The sequence below is a fragment of the Ambystoma mexicanum genome, chromosome 4q, assembly GCF_040938575.1.
Source record: "Ambystoma mexicanum isolate Mex_15411 chromosome 4q, UKY_AmexF1_1, whole genome shotgun sequence".
Classification (NCBI taxonomy): Eukaryota; Metazoa; Chordata; class Amphibia; order Caudata; family Ambystomatidae; genus Ambystoma; species Ambystoma mexicanum.
In genome coordinates this window covers 139,162,100-139,185,981 of record NC_090928.1, presented here as the reverse complement: position 1 = coordinate 139,185,981, position 23,882 = coordinate 139,162,100, and the positions used below count along the sequence as shown (strand labels likewise).

The following is a 23,882-nucleotide window of genomic DNA, read 5'->3' as shown; positions in this document are numbered from 1 at the left end:
AGCAATGCACCCGACCGGGGGGGGGGGCATTACCATTTCAGGTAATGCCCCGGGGCCCATGGTTATAGGCCCGAACGAAAGCAAGGGGCTTCATGAAGGCCCTGGGACATTACCTGAAGTGGTAATACCGCCCCCCCCCCCGCGAGGTGCTTATTGCTATTAGTACCCTGGACCATAAAACCAGGGTATTAAAAGCATTTTGAGTGTTTCGGAACAGAAACAAATATGTACAAAAACAAATGTACAAAGAAAAGGCTGCCGGGGAAGGAAAAATGAAGTTAGTTTTCCCTTTCCATTCCATAGCGCCCATTAAAAAAAAAAAAATGGCCATCATCGAAAGGAAGAAGGGACTACGTGTAGTCCCATCTTCCTTTCCATGATGGCCTGTCACATATCGGGAGCAGACGAAATGGGGACATAAGTGTTGCCAGCGCGTCCTCTTCCAAAATAGACTTCAAAGAAGGTAAGTGGGGATGTGGGGTGGGGAGGGAATTCTGTGGATGAGGGGGGGAGGGGAGAGGGGGATCACACTCACCTTGTTCCCCGGCAGGGGGAAGATGGCAGCCTTGAGGAGGCTTGGAGCAGGGGTGGGAGGATTACTGCTGGCAATTCCCCCATTCCGAGCCTTCTCATTGGCTGAGAAACAGCCACCCTCCCTCCATCCCGACTGGGTTCTAATAGTGAAAAACATGATTGTACAAAAGTTGAGGCACACTAAATATTTAGGGAGTTAGAAATTGCCCAAAAACAAAACACCTCCTCAAATGAATGGTGTTGTCAAAAATGTTCTGTATTGCCAGAATGATGTAAAGACAAAAACGCATAAATGGGAAGCAGTTCCACCACCACGTTTGCCACTTGATAAGAAAAGCTAATACATATAAAACACTACATTACAGACAAACATCACTCTGAATAAGGTTCTAGCTTAGCGATGGTCTATTAAAGCTTGGCTAACTATGACAACTATTTTTCCGCTCATACTAAACAAGATAACCTAAACCAATCACCACTCTTCAAAACTCAAGGACATTAACACAGAGCTCCCAAGACAATTGGAAATCAAAGCCAAGCACAACGAAATGTTGCAACTGGTTTTAGCACCTTGGACCTTACAGTGCTTCTTGGACAATGTTTTTTTCAAACGGACGAACCTGCATGTCACAGTTTAAATATTGCTGCTGCATATAGCTGTAATTCACCTGACGAACAGAACAGAAAATAAGTCCAACACTTGGTACTGAGACGAGGTAGAGACATGGTGGAACAATGAGGATGACTAGAAGTGGTAAGCAAACAGTGCGTTCTAATTTAATACCAGGAAGTTTAAAACACACACAGCTGAACAGAATTCGAGTGTGAGGCAGAGACAGCAGTATAATGCAGCTTGTGAGGATGCTGGTTGGAACACTGGAGGTAAGCACACTGTGGAAGGCAGCATGGAGGCTGACGAGAAGGGCCAGAAGAGAGACTGGGCCAAGAGAAGCTCACTGCTTTATTGCTATAGGCAGCTGGAGCCGATAGAAGCAAAGGAAGATAAAACGGGAGTCCAACAGCCAACGGGACCCACCCCCAGTCAGTGAAGCGAAGGAGAAGATGACGTAAGGACTCGAGGAACACCAGAGCTGCCGTTAAGCCCCGGGAGAGCGAGTGAGTTACCGCTTGACGGTGAGTGTTGCATATCATTAACACTGTGGGAAAGCCCAATTAAAGTAGTTAAAAAAAACTGATACAAATACAAACAATGTTACAAAAGGGTCGGGCCCAAACTTTGGAACGTGAGATTGATACAAATACAATGTTGAGAAAGGGTTGGTGACGCCATAGTTGGAAAGAGATTGATACAAATATAAACAGTGTTGAGAAAGGGTCGGTGACCCAATATTTGAAAGGAGGATTTGATACCTATTAAGAACTTTACTGAGAAAGGGTCCGTGACCCAATACTAGAAAAGCAATATTTCTTGGATGAAAGAAAAAGTGAGCAGAGAACAGAAAAGCCCTGGCAGGGCACTGTGCAAGTCTTGGACCTGCACCCAAGAAACTGAACTGTGATATTTTGGCAGAAGAGTAAATTAGGAGTGTGAAGAGAAGTAAACCTGAAACCATGGAACAGTAAGAACGAATACAAAAGCGAAGACCCATAAACCCTTTTAAGCATCAGCGATAAAGTCGCAATACCCTGGCACGAGAGTACATCGGGGGGTAAAAAGAGGAACAGTCAAAAGAAAAGGGAAGAACCATACCCCTTTAAGGTACATTGAGATAAACTGAAGATTCAAGGAAACTGTGTTTAAAAGAGACTCAAGGGAAGACTTATTCCCCTTGGAATATATTTGATGGTGAAAAACAGAAAGAACAAAAGGAAAGAGTTATTTTCCTTAAAACTGTGTAAGCATAATAAGTGGAGAAGCTCAAGCGCGGAGTCATCCCCCTTCAAACTGTGAAGTGAAATATTGAATAAAAAAGGAGGCACGAGGGGAGAGCCCTTTGAAACAGTGGAACATTGCTTGACTTTTTTCCAGAAGTACTGGACAGACAGTGAAAGACCAAAAGAAACATGGTACTTTAATTCCTTTTTGTTTTCAGCACCTTAGACCCTTATGTTTGGAATTCTGAAAGGAAGCTACAAGTGCATAGCTTACAGAAATCCCCCTGTACACATTGTTTTAGGTTTAGTATCTAAGTGTCAGTTTAGGGTTTTGGACACAGGACGGAGGACACTCTTTGATGTCCATTTGTTTTGTTGAGGCAGGTACACCCCTCCATTGAGGCAGGTAAACCTCTAAGACATAGGGACAGGTAGGATTTCCCCAACCCATCTGTAAGGTAAGCATTGATGTAGTAACACTGTGTGAGACTGCACAATACTATCTGCTTGGTATTAGGTAACCCACCTTTTGGTATAGGTCTGTACTACACAAGTTGGTAGTGTGACTGAGCAGCCAGGCCTATCTCAAGAGGGGTCAATGTGAGCTGTAGAGCTGTAGCAATGAAATTCGCGAATACATGTAACCAAGTAACACTTACACTCAAGGTTTCAGTTGTAAATAGCTATTTATTTAAAATCAATTTTTAAATAAGCGTTATTTAAAAAGGGCAAGATATGTAACAATCAAATATACTTTAAAATACTTTTCCAGAATCAGCACAAGTTAGTGGATACTCTTTGGATATGCTTATTACAGACTTCCTGTAAGGACAGTGATGGCATTTGTATATCACCAGTTATACTTTGCAGATTAAGGTTGCAGAAAGGAGAGGTTAAAAGGAAGGAAAAAGGTTAAACAGGTTCTCAGGGCATGTGAGTATACTTAAATCTTCAAATGAAGTCTAGACAAGCCTTTCCCAGCAATAACAGTTTAAAACAAATTACAATTTATGAGGGACAGAAATATCAAAGTCAATGGACTAGAAGAGTATGCAGGGAGCCAGGACAGCAAAAGTCAATTGGAGCACAGTCTACGGAGAAGAGGCACTTCTTAGCTAATAAAAGTCTTGCACAAAGTTAGATAGTTTTGTAGAAATCACTTGTAGGGTCAGAAGCCATAAAGCCTGTGAAAAGCAGAGTTGGGATGAACTCTAAGGGTAAGCCAGTGCAAGTCTCAACTGAGAAAAGCACAGCTCAAAAGATAATGAGGTAAGTACCCAAAGTCTAAACAGTACCTCTGATTTGAAGAGTAGTCCAGCTGGATTCTGTCCTGCTACAGCGGTGCAGACCCTGGGTTCATGGGGATAAGAGGGAGGGAGGCGCTTGCGGCGGCAATTTGGAGGTCTTCAGCAGCTACGGGCTCTTTTCAGGTCAGCAGCACTTTGCGGTTTCAGTGCTCGGTAAACAGCACCACTGCGGATCTCAGATACCGGTTGGGCTTCCTTCACTCCTTGGGTCCTGCACTCTGGTGAGTCGACTCTGGCCGTCCTGCTTCTGGAGGGTCCGTAGGGGACACCTGGAGCTTCTGGCAGGATTTCAGACGTTTCCCTCGAATACGGATTCTCGACTCGGTTCTTGCAGCAGCGAAGAAGTAGACCCAATCAGGGAAGATGTTCCAGTGGAGTTCGTCTCAGGGTTAGTTGGTCCCACTAACCCAAGGGAAGAAGTCGTCGCTTCCGGATGGATTCAGCAATTGATTCATGGTTTCAAAATGGATTCATGGTTTCTTCGTCGGGTGTTTCTCCCAGTGGTCGACTCCGACTCTAGTCCTAAAATCCTCGCCTTTTAAGCAAGTTTCTCCCATTAATGCACAGCCTCCGCTGTCAATCACACGGCAGGGTGGCTGTCTTGAATGGACAGGCAACCAGCCAATCAGGACTGGTTGCATTCAGACATACCAAGATACAAAGGACAGGGGAGTTTCGGGAACCTCCCTCACATCCTGCCTTTCCAGACACACTGGAGCCAAAGGCAGGCTTCAGGGCTGAAGCTTGCCAAAGGAAAAATGAACAAAGGTCTCAACTCAGCCTCAACGCACAAAGTAAAACCCAAGAAAGACCTCACAAACAGAAAATGGTGAAACAAGAAGACCAGGGCCATTTTGACAAAATGGTCATCCATGGGTGCTGTACTGCAGCTGAGGATTCAGCCTGCGGTAGAGAAGCACCGAGACCTTAGACCTAGGGCCCTTTAAGATGAGGTAGCAATACTTAGAAATAGATGGGGATGCAGAAGTTACTCAAACATCAATAATCAAACCGACTCAGGAAGTTGCAAAACCTGGTCTGTTTTATTTGCAATTGTCTAAAACAGGGAGTTACAACAGACGTTCGCTCGATTTCTCTCAGTGCATATCACAAAAACATTACTTTTATAGTCAAAACTCATCATTAGTGACGTCACACTACGTGGCAAACTACAAAAACCTACTTGGGGATGTGATAGGCTTACAGGGAACATCTAAGTATATGTTCCATACTGACAGAGATGTGATTGGGTCTCTATTGTCAGGTGGGCAACTAAGCCCATCCCAAGTGCAAGTCATCATCCGTGCCACACTAATACTCAACATTATTGGTTATACAAACTACAGGGCTCTTTAATATGTGGCCCTCTACAATTGGTTTGGCACCCTCGTACCCTTCTGGAATATTCCACATGCTAGCAGCATGCAGGCTACCATCCCAGGTGCAGGGAGGGTCGGCGTGATCATGCCTCCCCACCCAATTAGCCCAACATCTATCACTCTTGCAGTCTGCCAGTCAATTAAGGCTTTGCACTTGGCCTTGCAGAAACTCTCTGTTCCTGAGAATAAAAAGGGAGTATCTTCTTGGTTTTGGTGTAGCTCGACCCAATATCTATATTGATCTGACCATGTGACTAGATCCCACATTTTCAAGCCCTTTGCAGCGTTTAGTATTATTAAATGAACTCGACGCCTTCAGTGTTTTTCCATGTCACCTCAAACAGAGGTTTGTTTCTTTCTCACATTCATATAACTACAGTGGCCTCGACTTCTTGGTGCTGGACCAGCCAAGCTTTTCTTGTATTCCTCCATCGCCTTTAGTTATTTTCCAACTGCGCCACACTGAAAAAACCTTTCCAATCATGGGGTTTCAAGCCTTGCTTGAAGTGCATTGTGGAATATCCAGGTTCAATACATTCCTATGTATTATACATTGGCGCACTGCCGCAACTATTCACTACGTAGCCAGCCTTAAGATCACTATGTCTACTTGCGTTACTGCATCTGTACAAGTGTAAACTGATTTAGCATTTTCTTCAACGTTTCTGTGGCATGAGCATCTTCATCTTGAGCCCGAAATGTTGTTCATCTTTACCATCTCCTCTTCAGATTTTATAGAATGTCTATGTTCTTTTACCTCTCATCTTTTCTGGGCACATTAGCTCTGTTCCGCATGACATCACCATTCTTCTTTTTCACTCATTTTCAATTTTCACTTTGTCCAAATGGCCATTATTTCTTTGTGAATGCATATAGGGTTTTCTCAATGGATACCTCATTTCCAATATTCTCTGTGGTACAGGCATTCTCACTGGTACTGCACGGGTCACAATTTCCGGTTCCCAACATATAGATAACATGGGGGCAGAGCTTTTGGTGTGGGTACTTGACTCCTCCTCTACAGCACAATGGTAGGAAAATTAAACCACTGCCACCAGCCATTGAAGGTAGTGAGAGGAACAAAAAATGTTACAGGTGATGTAGGATAAGGGGCTACTAGGTAATCCCCCAGCACTTCGAATCAGATGGTGAGTGCTGGACCTACAAAGAGAAAAGATAAGTAAAGTCAATTTCACTTTACTAATCTTGGGAACAGTAGTTCACACAAGAAAAGGTATAAACCTTATGAGAAATCTAAAGGATTTACCTGTGACACTGCACTGAAGTTGCTGTGTGTTACCATACAAAAATACGATGCCTATGGAGTTTGTCAAACTACAAAAACTAAGGAAACCCAAAATCCAAATCAGGTCAAAATACATGAGACAGTGAGAAAAAGTCTCACTCACTCCGGATTAAAATTAAAAATTCCTAAAGTCCAGCAAAAGAGGTTCTCTAAGGTGGGAGGAATTTAGCAGCAAAATGCAAATTCTCCCTAACACCTTATTATTTTGACAATAAAGGTCCCATTTCGTACTGAAACGTGTTAGTGTGCCTGAGTCTTAGTCTTGATCCCTTACAGTAGTGTGTGTGCAAATCCCCAAACCAACCTCCAAAACAAGTTATTGCCTATCCACCGTACCTTTTCAGTTCAGGCATGCGCATATACATGCAGCAATTCAAGTAAAGTAGGGGGCAGGAAAGATTTTAAAAAGGGAGTAATGATATACGATATACATGATGTGGCATTTATAACACGCCTGTACACAAGTGTTTCTAGGCGTGACAAGACAAGGAGGGGGAAACAAAGAGAGAACAAATTAATGATCTTACTAGGCCTTGTGTCATTCAGTCTGCCCAAGTGCGGGGAAGAGGAAAGGGGGGAGAAGTGCAGTTAACTCACAAGTGCAGCCAGTGGGTGGTTCATATGTGTAGAGAGAAGGGACTGTAGGGTTGCAGATACAGACCCTTAAGTGCTGGGGAGCCCGGGGGCAGTGAGAGGGCTCCCCCAATGGTACTGAAAGTGTGAGTGTGAGACAGCGAAACAGGGTTTCAATAGAAAAGTAGGCGTGTTACACTTTTGTAAGCAATGCATAATTCATGGCAGGGATGTCAGGTGCTCAGTCCTGGGACTTCATTTGAATCATGGAGTGTGCACTGGCACTTCTGGAAGTTTTGTTTGCCATGCTTCTTCTGCTACACAAAGCAGCTACAACATTCTGGCCTGCCCCTTGCAAAGCAGCGGTTTATGATGTAAATCAGAACGCTCCTGATGGGTGCAAAACATCCTTTTTTCCAGCTGTGGAATAATAACATTTTGGAATACTGTACCACATTCATTTTCAAGTATTGGATTGGTGTAGTACTGTCTCTTAATTGGGGTCAAATCTATTTCTGTTTAGACAATATAGTTAGAAATGGATTTAAAATGCAGTAGTTGTCCCAGAAGAGTATGCGCAAACGCATAGCTGCACACTGAGAAATAAAATAGAGGGAACGTTCCCTGTGTTTTCCCTAGTTACACAGACCCATGTTATTTAATCAATCAGGTACTGAATTGTCTTGAGTCCTAAGCATTCAGTGTTCTTGTATTCAATGTGGGACAACTTAGAGCAATGGAGGGCCCAGGCACCTATTATTTTACAAATAAAGCCTACTAAACTCATTCATGGTCTGCCTTCCCTCCCTCTGATTTTCACCAATGTCTTGATGCATTGGTTCTCCATTCGTTTCAAATTCATGGTCAACCCTTGATTTCTCTGCCAACCTCTGTCTCTGCTCTGAGGGGCTCCCCCACTGAGAGTCCCCTATGGAGCTAATTGTTTTATGTAGACCATAATACTGATCGTCTCTTTCTAGGTACTACAATTTTTAGTAGATAAGGTAATTATAGCACAGCTTTGGTCCTCTAGCTCACAGACCATGACCAGAAATTTTGAAAAGGGACTGGGCCTCAAGTGTCCAATTCAACAAGACAATTTACATCGCTAATAACAAGCACATCTAAACCTGGACAATGGGTGTGGAATTGGCACCAGTTGATACATAATGCTCCCAAAATACCTACAATTGCTAATATTAAACTATATAATATTCTAGGACCATTAGGTGTACATCGTGTTGTGCTATTTGTAACACCACCATGTACAAATAGGTCATTTTGTGAGGATTGTGCATTTTCCGCTTAAGAAAATTCAACTGGGGCCCACTTCTGGGGCTTCAACCTTTCACAGGTTGTTGATTAGTTCATGTTTGATACAAGAAGACATTTGATCAGCAAAATGCAAGGAACATGTTGGAACTCCATTCCAAACGTCCTATTGTTTCTTCGTATTATTAAAGTGTTGTTTCTCTTTTCAAATAAAACATACAATATATTTTAACACAAAGCACCTGCCCTTTTAAAAATATGAAACCAAAAACAATGTGAAAAGAAACAGATAGCCCTTTCTGAATTATTCCCACTTCATTTTCTGGCTGGCAATAGCAGTTTACACAAATCATTATTTGCTAAGCTACTGTGCCTTAGGCTCTCCTTCAGGTGAATGCAGATGTAAGGCCTGGTCCTAATGAGCATCAGCTAGTTTGGTCTTCACTAGACAGATGTAAATTATTTACAATGAGCGTAAGCCTTAAGGAATGGAATGCTGTGAAAAGGGCTTGCCTGCCTCAGTTTCACTAAAAGACAACTGCATACTTTTCTGCTCATTATTCTGCATTAACATCCAAGGCCGGGGGAAACCGGTTAGTAGCTTGGAACGCTGGGCTGAATCCCCTATTATACACAGGTGTTCCAAGAGGGCTAATCGCTGCTCACCCACGTGCTGGTCTCCTTGCTGCTATTTTCCGCCCCTTCTCGCAACTGCCTGTTTGCACACGACTCCGGCTCCTCCCCCAAATTTGCTGCTGGACCTGCTTTCCAACTTCTGCTCCAACAACCTGGTGCGCCATGGTAATCGAGAAGGGACTGGCACCTGTGCCCCACTTGTGTCATCATGGCGGCCACCTTCCCTTGAGCTGTTCTTCCCTTTGATAGATAACTACACCACGGCATACTCCCCAACAAAGAAAATATGTTCTCCCAAAAAAAGAACACTCAGCACCCTAGAAAATGAAACCCATATTCTGGGATGGACATGGGCGGTAATGGTTCTAAGCCCTCACTGTAGCCCTTGTAGCTAGCAGGCTGTTATCACCCAAGCCCACCCTGGAACGCAGAGTTCATATATGCTATGTGCAAAAGGAAGGTCAGGGTACAAGCTTTGGAAGCGGATGGACAAAAAGGGCTCTTCATTTTTCCCTAGAAGCAAGCCCCTTTAGGAGTTGGTTTACACAAAATGTAAATTATGAAATTTAGACCAGAGTATTCCCCAGTTGACTGACTAAGTTCTGAGAAATGGCAGACTTAGCTTGTGGCAGTGAGGAAAGACTACTTTCTCACAAACGTTCTGTCGACAGAGAGAACAGACTATGTGGGAACTAACACACACCTACTGGGATCCTATGCAGGAGTGCTATAGGACATGACAATGCGTAGTTCTCCAGCCAAGACAGAAAGGGGTTGTGCTTGTAAATCAAAAGATTATAATTTACATGGCTCAAGGAAATGTGATGATTTAAGGTTTTTCAGGAGAGTCACATTTTATTAGCACGCTGATGGGGGGGCACAAGCTAATGAGAAAGCTCAGAACGCTGGCTGTATTCGGATGCGGGTGGTAAGGGCTCCATAGAATTTGCAATAAAAAACAGACCTTACGCAGCTGTTCTGAGCCGCAAAGTACCGCCTCCCCCCCACACAGTCCCTTTTCTTCATTGAGGACTTTCTGGTCATCAGCAAAGAAAAGGGACTTCACAAGAAAGGAACTCTACTTCCCTGCATATCCCAGCTCTACATTCTCTGATCTGCCATGACCCCATGTAAGTAAGTACATTATCTCATTTTAAAAAGAAATAAGAGATGCGAACGGCCATAATCATGCATACGGAGGGCCGTACTGGATGGTAGTGGCTTGGTGCCCGTGTTAATAGGCTAGAGCATATGGAACACATGATAATGGCTTAAATGACTGTTCGGTACAACGTCCTTTCATCGTGGGATGTTTTTTCATGTTTTTTACCGCAAATGTTTTGCCGCAGAAAACTCATTGGATTTTTTTTGAGGGGGTTAGAAAAATATATAAATTCGGTGTGGGTGTTCGGGAATATATAAAATATTAAAGGGGATGGGTGTATTGGGAGGGGATTCTCCCCCCCCCAAAACAAAAAATGTGTAGAGATTTTTTGGAAAGAAATCTGTGGTAAAAAAACAGCAAAAAAAATCCCACAATGAAATGACATGGAACCGACTGTTCACCTCCCAATATTATTTGGAGTGCTCACTATATCCGTATGGAACTTCATATCACTTACAAAATTGGTGAAGGCATTAGATGTGAGTACGAGACCTTCAGTTAACTTACATAGTGTGACATCTGGCACTCACATTTTAAGAAATAGCAAAAGATGCAATTTTATACCAGAAAAGAAATTACATCGAGCACAAGATCCTTTAAAACTGCAAATATACTTTCCACTAAAAGTGTCCTACCTTGCCATATTTCTGTGCATAAGATCCAGTGAGTAACGAATGGAAAATGATGATTGTTTCGTCTAAATCCCAAACAAATACTCGCTGAAACAAAAGAAATTAACATGTCAGAACATCATCTGTAACATTTGAAACTATCATGCTTCTGTCTGAAGTGCAATGGTGATCCACAAGGTTCTCATTTGAAACCAACAAATAAATATGCCTGCTAGGGCGGCGGTTAACCAAGCCAAAACTCCAGTTTCTACACGACCTGATCAAGATGAAGGTCTAGCAAGTTAAAGAGATGCCTGCAGAGCTGTGCTTCATCGAGCAGATCTCGCGCTGGGCTATAAACATTAAACTCCATGCTCGATTGCTTTCCATTCTTTGTAAGTCCCAGGCCTGGAGCATGCTCATTCTTCCCGAACATCAATGGCATTTCCATATAGGGTTAGCCGAGGGCAAATGCTAGTTTTGCTTATTTCTAGAAAAGTGTGATCCATTGGCTCAGGCATGCAACACTCTGAATAGAGTCTCGGAGAAACACAATCTTAACATACTGTTTATCATAATCAACACTGTCAGCCATTCTCTTTGCTAACAATACACTACTTTAGATGTAAAATATATATAAATATATATATATATATATTCTATTTTTTTTTAATTTGAGTTAATAAACAACGATAATATGACTGGATACCAGTTTACATAGGATTCTGCGTAACATGTTCCCACTTTACAGTGTCTTTCTATAGAGTTTATTCCATTCTTAAAAGCATAGTAAAAAATATTATTCATTCGTATTGCTTAGGCTGGGGTGCCGGTGGAATTTGAGACAATAGCTGGGACAATTGGCTCCATTGCTGGGAGACCATGCAGTCACTAGAGAGGCCACAATTACTGTGTTTTGGACAAATCATTAAAGAGACGATAAGTTTCATCATGGCTGAATGCATGTGTTAGGCAGAAACCTGTGCAGTTCCCTCTGGGACCACTGCAAAAGATTTCGGACTACAGGTTTTTGGCAGTAAACCCACTTGGTAGCAGTCTGTACCACACAGATTCACTTGGTAGCTGTGGCTGAGCAGTCAGACTTCCCTCAAGAAGAGTTAGGCAGTATACAGAGTATTCACAATAGGTCAAGAGAACACAATAGAACAAGTAAACACTGACCAGGGCTTGGTGTAAAAGAGATATAATTATTTATTTAAAACCACATCTAGAAAAACACACAGGCACTAATCGTAAGCAATTCAAAAACACGGTCACTAAAAGATATACACTCCCTTAAAAGAATATTCGACAAGTCTTAAGTAAAGCCCCACTTATTTTCAGACAGCGGTGAGCGCTTAACGTAGATGGCACTCTAATAATTTGTTTTAAAAAGGGAGAGAAAAGCAGAGAATAAATTGAAACAGATCCCAACACTTTTTTCACGAACACAACAAGAGAGGAAGGCATAGTAACACCGTGAATTCAGAATCAGTAGGCCGGATCTGCTTTAAGAGGATCAAAACGAAATGTGTCCAAGGTCACACGGTTGCAGTGCACAAAAGTCTTGTAACGGTTCAAAAAGGGGTTGGACCAAAGAAAGGGACCAGTTAGAGGGTCAAGACGGCCAGCCCAGTCCAGAAGGTTAAGGGGTTATTATTACCTTGTAGCAATCTTTAGAAAGGGAGGCATGGCGGACACGGTACCTTAAAGTGGTGAGAATACTCCAGCGGGGGCAGTTGTTCCTGGCAGTGGATGCAAGTCGGTGCTTCGTCCGGGGGAAGAGAGGATCTCGTCGGGGAGGAAGACAGGAGTCCGTTGCACTGCCAGGGAAGAAACCAGCCGCAGAGTTTCTCAGGTACAAGGAGCGGTCCGTTGATTCGCGGTCCAGTGGTAAGTGGCTATCCGGCTGCCGGGGTGCTTGGCACAGGCAATTCGACCACAAACCGGTCTGGGATGCGAAGAGAAGAAGGTAAAATGGCTGTGCCCACCAGTCAGGGGAAGAAGCCTCTCCAGCCGGGAGATCTTCTCTGTCGTCGGGAAGTGGTGAGTCGGTTCCGCAGGGCTCCACCGGTGGTGTCGTCGTGGTAGGTCGGCTCACCTTCTCCCTCGTCAGATTCTCAGGTCCTGTGGCGACTTCTGAAGTTCCAGTCCCCAAAGCCCTGCTTTTATGCAGCATACCCCCATTCACTCAGCCTAGCTGTCAATCAAACATGCTAAGTGGTGAGCCGGCCGGTTCACCACTTGGGCCAATCACACAAGAGTGCGACTTGAGTTACCAAGGTAACTCAGTCCAGGGTGCCTAAACCCCCTCCCACACCCCCTGTGGTACCCAGACAGAGTGGCACCACTTTTGGAGGCTTCTCTGGAGAAGCCTGCCAAAAGGGGAACAAAGGGCTCGACTTGGGTTGGAGTCACAGAAGAGAACACAAATGCCATTTTTGAATCGAGTCCTGGCAAAAAATACCAACCGGCGAATTAATATTAATTAAATAAACCAGCGGTATGTTCGAGGCTATGAGAATTAAATAATTAAAGTTGGTAGCCTCGAACAATGGGAAAATCCCATAAGGAAATATTTGCGGTCGAATATAAAAAGTAGTATCCACTGCCACCAGCCAGAACTCGATCAGGGGGGACGGAGACGTGCCCCCTCGACTAACAGACCCCGGGGCAATCGAATTGCCCCGACCAGTTCGTCCACAATATGATGGTTTGTACTGGTTTCTGTTGATAATTTGGGACTAGCAAAGCCAATGGTGACTTTATATGCCCTGGGAGACAGTAGTCAGTCCCAGGGTATGGAGTCTATGGTGGGGTGTCACTATGACACCCCTGTGGTACTGCACGGAGGGTGCTGTGTAAAACACATAGTAAAAACACATGAGACCCTATGGAGTAAAGGACCCCATAGCCCATAACACATTAAAAGTCAAAGGAACACCATAAATCATGTCCAAGAGTGGGAGAAAAAGAGTCTCACTCTTGGCAGGAGAAAAAAACAAACTCCAGAAATCCAGCAAAGCTGCTGGGGGACTCACTAGGTTAGGAAATTCAGCCTAAAGAGAGAATTCTCCCTAACAGCATGTCAGGAATTTAATAATCAGTGGACCAAAAGCATTGCACTGGAAACCCTTGCATCCAAGAACACCTTTAATAATGTAATTCATTTTGGAGCCCAACACGTTTGAGTGCAACAGCCAATTAAACAATGACACAAGCACACTGCACCAGAGAGGAGTTGTTTGGCTACCGACAAGAGATAAGAGTTCCGTTTTTCCGCACTGGCGGTGCAATCATTCACATAATTCAGCTTACTTCAATTACCCGTAACTGGGGTTAAGTTAAGGAACGCAGTACAACCTGGAAAAAGACCTATGCTCGAAACACACGTCGGCTGTGTTATTCTTATTAAATATTGCTTTGTTTGACATCCTTTGTATATGCGCAGTATGGTTGTGTAACTTAATTGGCTGTTTTACTGGACACTCTGAGCATAGGGTCCATCTTGACACAACCACCCGCTGCAGTTACACTCAATGTATTATTCAGTTGCAGTGCAATAATTATATTACTCTTATAAAAAGATCATAGAACTGAAGCGCTTTGGGTTCCAGTTGTATGCCCCATAAGTCGTTTCAGTGCAATCCATCCATTATAATGTTCACTAGACCAGTTTTCCAATCTTTGCACTTCCGTGATCTGGAGAATCCCTTCTGCTTTGCAGAACTTCCCAGTGGAGCCTCTCAACCAAGCAGGGGAGCCAATGCAAGGGGAGCCAATGCAAGTCTGGAACTATCAAGAGAGAAACTCCTCTGCTGGGAATAAAGACGCAGGACTACTGCAAGATGTTTAGAAAAAAGGCCCATGTTCTGGAAAACCTTTCAACACTATGTACGAAGAGGGGTGTACAGCATATATGTGCTGACCCTACACACAAGTGTGGGGAGATCGGGTTTCCTATTCTGCACCTGAGCGATGCATTATTTTCAGTTTACCTAAGATTTTTTTCACATATTTTTTGAACTTTCAGGTCGAATCTTTGTAGGTTAAATAAATGTTTTTGTTGATGTCAGCATTTTATCTCGTGCTGTTGCTTCGTTGATTTCCAACAGCCTTGTGGAGCACGTTACCGTTTTGTTTCTACGCAAATAAAATAAAGCATACCTCCAGGTCGCTGTCCGGTGGCGGTGACGGATTATTCTTTCTACCCCTTCCTCGAGATTTTGATCCCGAGGTCCTACACGTCCTGTCATCGAGATCCTTGATAGGGGTTGAAGGACTCTGCACCGTATCGAACTCTCCTGAAGAGGCAACAAGTATTAAAATGTCAATGCTTGAATGAAATGAACCAGAGAAGAGCATTCATAAGCTGGTTCCATTTCCGACAATATTTGGGACAATTTATGCTGTGATACCCTTGGGTTTGGGCGGGTTTGGGCGTGTAACAAATGCAATAAATAAATAAAATAATTCTATAGACAATACCAGAAACTGCATAGTAACAACACTTGAATTGCAGTAACACTCCTCCTTATGATGCTTCATACTACCGACTACTAGGAAACTTGCGCAAGCCAATGCTGAACATGAACTCTTGTATACAGCTTATAAATTGTGAAGCACTATCACCAACACACACAATTCTACTATGCAGCCATTTCCCTGCCCCCCCCCCCAATTACATCCACTCTCTGCACTTCACACTTGATTCCAGATATGCAGCCTTCTGGTTACGGACTATTTTTGGCCGAGAGCATATTCAGGGATCATGGAAATGAACCAAAAGAAAAAGTAAATGATAGAAGGGCTAGGGGTTATCCTGATGTCCATCTCCATCAGATTTCGAAAAACAGGGGACATATTAAACATTTATTGAAGAAGTGTGCCAGTGGCAAGCTTGAAAAACAAATGTTACAAAGATCAGCTTGGTCAAAATACGATTTTGCTTGGGACTGAAATCCATGGAGCAATGATTCCAGAGCATTATAAAGGTGAGCCACATGCCACCCTACTGACTTCTTGGGACTTTGACACAGCTCTGAAAAATCACAAATGTTAATGCATCGCTTGTGCAGTAAAAATTTGAAATGTTTATTTCGGATTAATCCGCAGGTATAAACAAAACCCAGTGTGATATAGCATGAAACAACCCGATAACATTAAAATTCAGTAACAGCTTACCATGCAAAGACACGCCATCTAAAGAGCACAAAACATTGAATAAAGTGCATGGGTGCGTATCATTGTTTCAAATCCTGGCATAATAAAATTTGATATTTATAGGAACAGTGTAATGTGACTAAGCAAAGAGCCAAATTCCATTACAACTTCATTAACGGCATGCAGTGCAAAAGCGTGCCACAGGAAGAGCTTAGACCATGACGTAAAAATATACTAAATGTATTGCACGTTTAATTGCAGCATTGCCGCCATTCTCCATGATATATTGTGTACATGGAAAGTTGGCTTCTTCCAAGTAGCCATGCACGATGGATGTACTTTGAGAAGGCAAACATGGTCAGCTCATCTGTGGACAATTTAAACAGTGTTAATGCATCTGTCATATGTCTAATATTGAGGCGATATGCCCCGAGGTGGCGAGCCCACCCTGTGGGTAACAGCCCCCCGCCCAAGTTAAGGGCCGGCGCGAAGGGAGGGTCCCTTAACGACGGTGGCGGTTTGTTACCCAGAGGGTGGGCCCAGCCACCGAGGGGCAGATCACCATTAGCACCAGTGTAGCATGCTACTCGGGTGCTTTTTTTTTTTTTAATGTAAAGTATTTTCTTTCCGTGAACAGACGGAAAATACTGTGCCAACATGGCCACCATGGAATAGGAAGGCAGAGTTTCGTATGGAGCCCTCTTGCATTTCCATGGCGGCCAGAGCGGGGTTGGGAGCAGCAGCAGAGGGACTCGTCACCACAGTTAAGTGAAATTGGGGGGAGGGATTCAAAGAAAGCGGGGGCATCGGTGGGGGGGGGAGATTGATGGCAGGGGAGCAGGCCGTCAGGCGGCATAGAACGCAGGCTTTCACTGGTAGTGTCAGCCTGCGTTCCTAGCCACCTGATTGGCTGGCTCCCCTGCCCAGGGAGCTAATATCTTTTAACAAGTTGGGTTCCAGGTAACATCTCCTAGAACAGTTGTAATATGGACAAAGAAAAAGAAAGTGTTCTACGTTCTCTAGCTCTGCAGCAAACACGTGGAAATGCTCAGACTCTGCCATATGCCAGGTATATAACTGCGAGGCCAGGGGCAAGGGAGTGACTTTATGCCTTATGGACAGAGAACGTGCAAAAGATGGTGTGATGACATCCACATACCTCTCTAGACCAAAAACTGGTTTGAAGCCTTGGTGTTCAATGGCTTGTGAAGAACTAAGGAAGTATCTATTTTGCCCTTCATCTTTGTTGCAAATGTGGCCTGAACTTGTTTCTTAGTGTGGCCATTTTTTAACTTGGAGTTGGCTCATAAATGCGTTAGATCCATAGAGGCTAATCCTGCTTTGACATGCCTACATCAAGAAATATCCTTCCCTCCATTCTGAGACAGGAGGTCCGATAATGCTCCTCTATATTTCATCAAATCTGGGGAAGTCCAAAGGTGTACCCAGTACAATATCGGGCAGTTAGCCATCACATCCGAGATACTGTTTTGGGCTGATTCTACCCGTATGGCCATGTTTCATGTACTACTGGGGAGAAGAGTGGCCTTTTTATAGGAATTTATTCTCCACTATCTGCAATGTTGCAGTTTTGACGTGAACCCAGATTTTGGCCCCATAAACTGCTGCGGCTCTGGCCTTCATATTCTAAATCTGCAGTGCAGGCGATAGGGCACCATTGCCATGTGCATGGGCCACTTTTAGAGCGGCAATTATTTTTCTATCAAGATTTATTGTTGATTTCTCCACCTGAGCAGATCAGCTGCCACTGCTTTAAGTTCTATTGCCTAAATAATCAAACCTATCAACTTGCTTGACTGGGAGTCCCTCGATAGTTATATATATTTGTGGTTGTTTTTTATACGATGGATGCAATGCGATCACTTTTATTTTACTGATATTGCCACTTGTGCAAATACTATGCAGCAATGATATTGGGCAGTAGTTTCCCAGGTTCATCTTCCCATCCTTTTTTATAAATTGGCAATATTTCTGCCAACCGCCAGGATTCTGACACAGGGCCTCATTTACGACTTTGGAGGTAGCCATGCCCTTAAGAAGGGCATGGCTACCTCCAATATTGGGTCCGGGGTCCCTGAGTGGGGAAATACTGGGCCATTCCGACTTTAGAGGGCCCGGTATTTCCTCCTTCAGGGAACCCGGACCCGGTCCTTCCCCATTCCCATTTGAGCCCCCTTAGGGCTCAATGGGAATGGGGAGGGAGCTAACAACGGGCCCGTTAATAACAGGCCCTTTTATAGCTCCCTGGTCCCCTCGCGGGACCCGCTCTGGACGTCTGGTCAAACCAGACGCCCAGAGCTGGTCCCGCAGGGGAACCTCGTAATAGGGCGGAATGGCATTAACGGCGCCGGCACCATTACCAGCGCCGTTAATCACATTCCGCCAGCCTCGTAATGAGGCCCACATTGTTAGTGTTAATGCAGGCCCTGAAAAGTTTCCATAAAATCGGTGCCCAAATAGACAATTCTTCCTTAGCGATGTTTATAGGACTTATCAGGGCATTTTCCACATCTCCAATGCTAAACAGGCAACCCTCCTCGTTTACACTGTCACAGACATCAGTTGTTCCCAAGACAGCTGTCTGCCCCTCTCCACCATACAGGGCACAGAAATGAACTAGCCATTCCCCCGCTATTATGGAACACTGTTTTTTCAACATATCTATTTAGGGGAGTGCCTCTCCACATATACACATGTTACCATTGCTCCTGCACAGGCAAGGTGAAATATGTGCAAAATGTTGCTGCATATTGTTAGGGGTACTACAGCTGACACTCTGCCCAATTACAATAATGTCCCCTATGTCACTAATCTGTTAGGATATGGTAGGGCTAATATTTGTGGTGCCAGGATTCTCATCCTTCATACCCATATCAGAATATAGTTACCCCAATGAGGCAAATATATTGCTTGTTGGTATGTTATGCTGGATAAGCATGTCAAGCTCACCTGCTTCCCCTCCCATCTTACCCAGTAACATTTCACTTCTTTTGATAGTGCGTTCCCTGGGTGTCTTATGCGTGAGAAATGCAAGTCACTTTCTGAGCGATACTGGCATGTTGGAAACAGCAACCTACACATTAATCAACAAGCTATAATCAAAAAGGTAAGGACCTGAGTCACACTCTGTCATTTGGGACTTCAAAATGTTGGCAATTCAAATGAACACCACTAAAAGTTACTTCAAGGCTTTTGATGGGTAATGATATTTACCCAGTAGCAGCCTGCAAGCCCGTCCCAGAATAACCAGCATTCTTAATAAAATTTCAATGCCCATATCCTCTTTTATTAGAGAACCACATCCCCTATGGAGTCTCACTATTTATATAAGCATTAGTACCCGGTGCTCCACAAAAAGAAACAAATCTACACACCGATTGGTGTGTTTGCAAGCCTTACCTTACGGTAATCCATTTCACGTTGCGGCGTGCATCTCACGCCGGTCACCAGCATTGTGCCGCTTAGAGGTTTCCATCATCAGGCCCCCATGAAAAGGGAGAAGGGACTATGCTCTGGCCTGTAACTATGGGTTCCTGGGGCATTACCTCATATGGTAATGGCCCCCAGGCTCAGAGCTTATTGCCTAAATATTGACAACCCCTCCTCTTAAAATAATGTCTTTCTGGAATTTCAAGTTGACATAGAATATTGCATTGTTGCATATGGGTTCCATTGAACCCATTCAGACACTATGCAGCATTTTGAAAGTCATATTTCATTGAGGTGACGTCACACACCTGAACACCTACCTTAGGCCGATGGTCCAAAACAAGAGCTCACTGGGCCTCATCCTTACGCTGCCCCCATCGCCTCCACCACAGTCCAGAGCCCACTTCCTGCTGCCTTTATTGCCTTCTCTGGAATCATGAAGCGACAGCCCCCTTAGAGGCACTGACTCGACCCTTTCTTCCAATAAGCATAATTGTTTGAAAGACACTGATATACAACATAAAAGCTTACATGGGTGACTATCAACCCTGGGAAATATATACAGTTTTAGAGTTGGAGCATAGACAACGCAAGATTCACAATTGTAGTCTACTAGATGTGACTATGAAGTCCAGAGTGGAATATTTCCCCATAGTGGATAGCCACCCGTGTAAAATTCAATATGCTGCTAGTGATTACCTCTGCCTAAGGAACTCCAGTCTACTGGAACATACATTATTCCACTGGAGCAAGACTGACCTCTGTACTCGTCCCGTATGCATTCATTCTAAGGGTGAAATTAAAGGTCCACGTGGCACATACATCTTTGTCTTTTCTCCTTAGTCTTTCACCTTGGAATCACTAAATGCCAGCTGGGGAATCCCTGTACTAATGGAATATGTAAGGATGGAGATTTTCTAACCTGATTGTCAGTCAATCGCAGACTTTTGTCGTCCATGCCACCAATGCGACTAGAAAACCACTCTGTGTTTTTCATTGTACATCCTGTTTAGTTCTTCCACTCAGGTTAGGTCACTTCCTCAGCCTTTTTGACATTCCAAATCTTGGGAAGAAAAGGTGGTACATAACTCAACCATCTTTCATTTCCTGGAACATTTAAGAATGTAAGAATTGCATAGCACCCAGAAAATAATTCACAGAATCTTTGTTAAAGGTAACTTGCAGTCCACTGAAAAAGCATGAACATTTCCAATGCATCACAAACGCATTGTCTACGAAATGAGAAGAGAACGAGATCCTCAATGATGAACTGGGCCCTGGGTGGGCGACACAGCTTTGTGTCCAGAAATAAGGGCTTAGGAAGCCAGATCACCATTACTCCTCAAGCTCCTGAGCATCAAGACCTATGGTTCATTCATTTAAACTTATTCCATTTTCGATTGATTTGCTAAATTACCTTTAAGCTAAAAATCTGTTTTTGACCCTTTGTAATGTCAGGGGAGCACAATGCAATGCTCTGATTACACAACATCTTAAACTCTTCCTTTTTTGTGAAGTGTTCCAATGACCATTTGGAACAGGTGATCTGGGACTCATGATAACGCCATGATGGGAGTGGAGGTGAGAAATAAGGCATTCGATACTCTACCATCAGATAAGGCAGCAGAATTTCAAATGGGTTTCAGAGGTGAAGATGGAGATTTCCAGAAGTATCAGCAGGTGCATCCAATTCATTTTAATCATTGGAGAGGAAAGTCATTTTTCTGTGAAATCTAAAGGAGGGGCCGCCCTGAAAAAAGTTACCTTTGCACTTTGGCTTCAGGAAGTTCTCAGACTAATAGATGGTTGCCCACAATGCTTTCCAAGATATGAATAGCCTTGATTCAATTGAGGGAATTGTGGTGTACAACCTCAGAGACAATGAGAATGCTCAGAGAGGGAGTATCTGCTGCTCGGGGTCCAAGAAAGATGGCCATGTGGCTCTCAGAAAGTTGCTGCTCCGTTGGTTTACAGTCGGTGCAGACTTCCATCAAATGATGCATAATTTAAAAGGTCTCCAAAGAATGTATGGTGAGTCTATCTTGACATTTTGAGGTGCTTTCAGTCAGTTCGGCTGAGCATAATTTGTCAAGTTATTTGGAATGATGTGTAACACAAAGTCAGAAAATCTCATGGAGCTGCTGCAAGTCACTGGGTTAAGATCACTGCCTTTACTCACATTCTCGATTAGAACTCATATGGCCATTGCAAGTAAAGACAAACTTCTTAACTGGATATTAGCTTCCAAGCCACCGCAGAGTTGACCTCTACCTGCTCCTGGAAGCCTATTCCTGTCCACACCCACCAAAAGCCCAGCTGACTGATAACGAGCCAGTCGCGTGTTTGCACAGCGAGGGGTGAGGGTTGGTTTTGACATGTGGCCTTGGAGATATGGCGTGGTAGGATAAATCCTTCAGAAAAGCTGTTAAACTGCGTTTGTGTCTTTTGCCATCTCAGTGGATACAATGGAGGCTAATTTAAACTATGAACTTTGTAGGGCACCCGTCTGCTCCCCTTCCCAGACTTCCTTGCCCCTCTCTGGTGTGCTTTATAACTGTGTTCTTGAGAGGATGGCTAGGGGTACGTGACCCACACAAACACCAGTCACTGATCAGCAACATGTTTTATCATACTCCTCATTTGCCTCTCTGACAGCCAAAAGCGCTTCAATGCCATGAACAATGGCAGTAGGTGCTATACAAATGCAAGATAACAAAGTTACTGAAGATATCCCTGAAAAGGGATTGTAGCAGTTGACTTTCACTCCACAGGCCATTAAATGAGGCGTGCTACACGGTAGTTGAGCTTCAACCCCCGATTCTTCTTGCTTGGATTGTTATGGTCTGTGAAAGTCTTAAAGTTGCTAAGTATGTGCAAAGCATTCTAGCATTATCTCGGTCCTCTCATCTTACAGGTGAAGGCTGGACCTGGAATAGGCAGACAAAGCCACCGGGTAAGCATAGTTCTAGGCTGGGAGCATGGGTTTATATTCAAGTTTCAAAACTAACCTTTTATCTTCATCTGTTTGTTTCCACAGTGCCCACGAGGATTCGAATCTGGAGTCACCAGAGCATAAAGAGACGAGGTATGCTTCAGCAGATAAGTACGCTTCCTGTAAAATCTTGTGTTCTTAATCAAATGCATTTCTGATTCTTGTTCTTTCTTCTTGCAGGGGATTTGGGAACGATGAGCGTTGAGTGCAAAGAACCGTCCCGGTAAGCCGCCCGGGACATCTGGCATGTGCTACCTGTAGGTGGAGCCTTGTGTAGACTCACGGGCGGAGTCTTGCAATATTTCGTTCGAAATCTCCTTGTCGGGTGTGACTGCCTCCCCTGCCCATTCCTGTCTGCTTGGGTTGGCCTGAAAACCATCTGGTGTGCTACTTATGGACCCTAGCTGACCTTGTGTCCTAGGTGGGCCCTATATGAGGGGTTCCCGAATTGAGGGTGCGCCCTTTGAATGTGTCCATGACACTCTAACCTCCAGTGGTCCTTGGAATATAGCTTTGACCCTAAACAATGGAAGTAAAAAAAAACTCTCTCTCATGAAAAGAAACAGTGAGTGCTCAAACACCTGCAGGTCTTTTGTCCCTAAGTGGTGACAATTGTCATCCCGGCACAGCCAGAATCAAACTGTAATGCATCGACCTTGGAAGGTTTGGAACCGATGGAAGTACACCTAACATGGATGCTGGAAGCTTTGTGTTGCGGTCTATGCATCATCCAAGATGGCCGCCAGCACGTATTTACGCACAACGCACCAGTGCTCTGATGCGTTATATCAAAGTACTTTCGTATCTTACCAGCGCTGTGTTTCTGAATCTCTCGCTACCTATTATTGCTTCCACTATCTTACACCGAGGTTTACGTACTATTTTTTGGGAAGCTTTCCTTTATACGGTTGGATCCCTGATAATCGCACTTTGAGGTTAGTTCTTTAACTCCTCAGTCTCTGTATCTATCCTTCCTGCTACGTACCTTGTTTACTTTCTCCTTGCCTACCGTGTCTTTTCTTCTTACTCTGTTTCTTCCGCCTGGAGTTTCTTCTCTCTAGTTACAGTCTAACCTTTCTAGGCTACTAATCTCCAGTTCGTTGGTTCGCCATCTTGGCGTTCTTCTACCATCCGGCCATTTTTCCTGTGCCTCAGTTCCTTCGGCACCACCGGCTACTATATACTGCCTTGTGGACACGAATTCTCAGTTCTACACCGAAGAAAGGACTGGACTCGCTTCTACTCTTCTACCCAACCTGAAGAAGACCATTCATACAGGGTTTTTTCAGCTTATGGCTTTTTCCCCTGGAACAACGGGTTAGCTCCTGGGAGGCTTCTGGGATTTGGTTCCTATCCCGTCACGGTGGCCTGTGGGGAGTCACGCCCGTATTTGCATCAAAGAAGGAGTAAAGAAGCCAGAAAGACACGAAGGAAAAAGAAGACGGAATTCCAAGAAGATTCCGCCGGTGATTCAGGTGAGGAGGAGTTGGAAAGGAGGGAAACCAGGGTTGCTGTGGTACTCTTGTTCAGAGGAGAATTGCCTAGCATTTCGGTGCTGGACTGCCCCTGGGCAGGACAAAGACTGATATGCGGGGAAATTTCTTCTCTGTGAAAAGAACAGTGAGCTAAAGACTTGGTTGAGACTCTCCCAGGGGCCA

The 23,882-nt window shown here is 44.1% G+C and overlaps 1 protein-coding gene across 9 annotated transcripts in view; it reads right to left on the bottom strand.

Moving 5' to 3' along the window:
* Nucleotides 1-23,882, bottom strand: part of EYA4 (EYA transcriptional coactivator and phosphatase 4) — an 818,352-nt gene that overhangs the window by 62,998 nt on the left and 731,472 nt on the right. For all 9 annotated transcript variants that reach the window (XM_069607662.1, XM_069607666.1, XM_069607661.1 and 6 more), the window contains 2 exons: nucleotides 14,787-14,923; nucleotides 10,644-10,727 (listed from right to left, as the gene is read on the bottom strand). In XM_069607662.1, coding sequence (XP_069463763.1) covers nucleotides 10,644-10,727; nucleotides 14,787-14,923 — 221 coding nt within the window. The remainder of the gene's footprint in view (nucleotides 1-10,643; nucleotides 10,728-14,786; nucleotides 14,924-23,882) is intronic.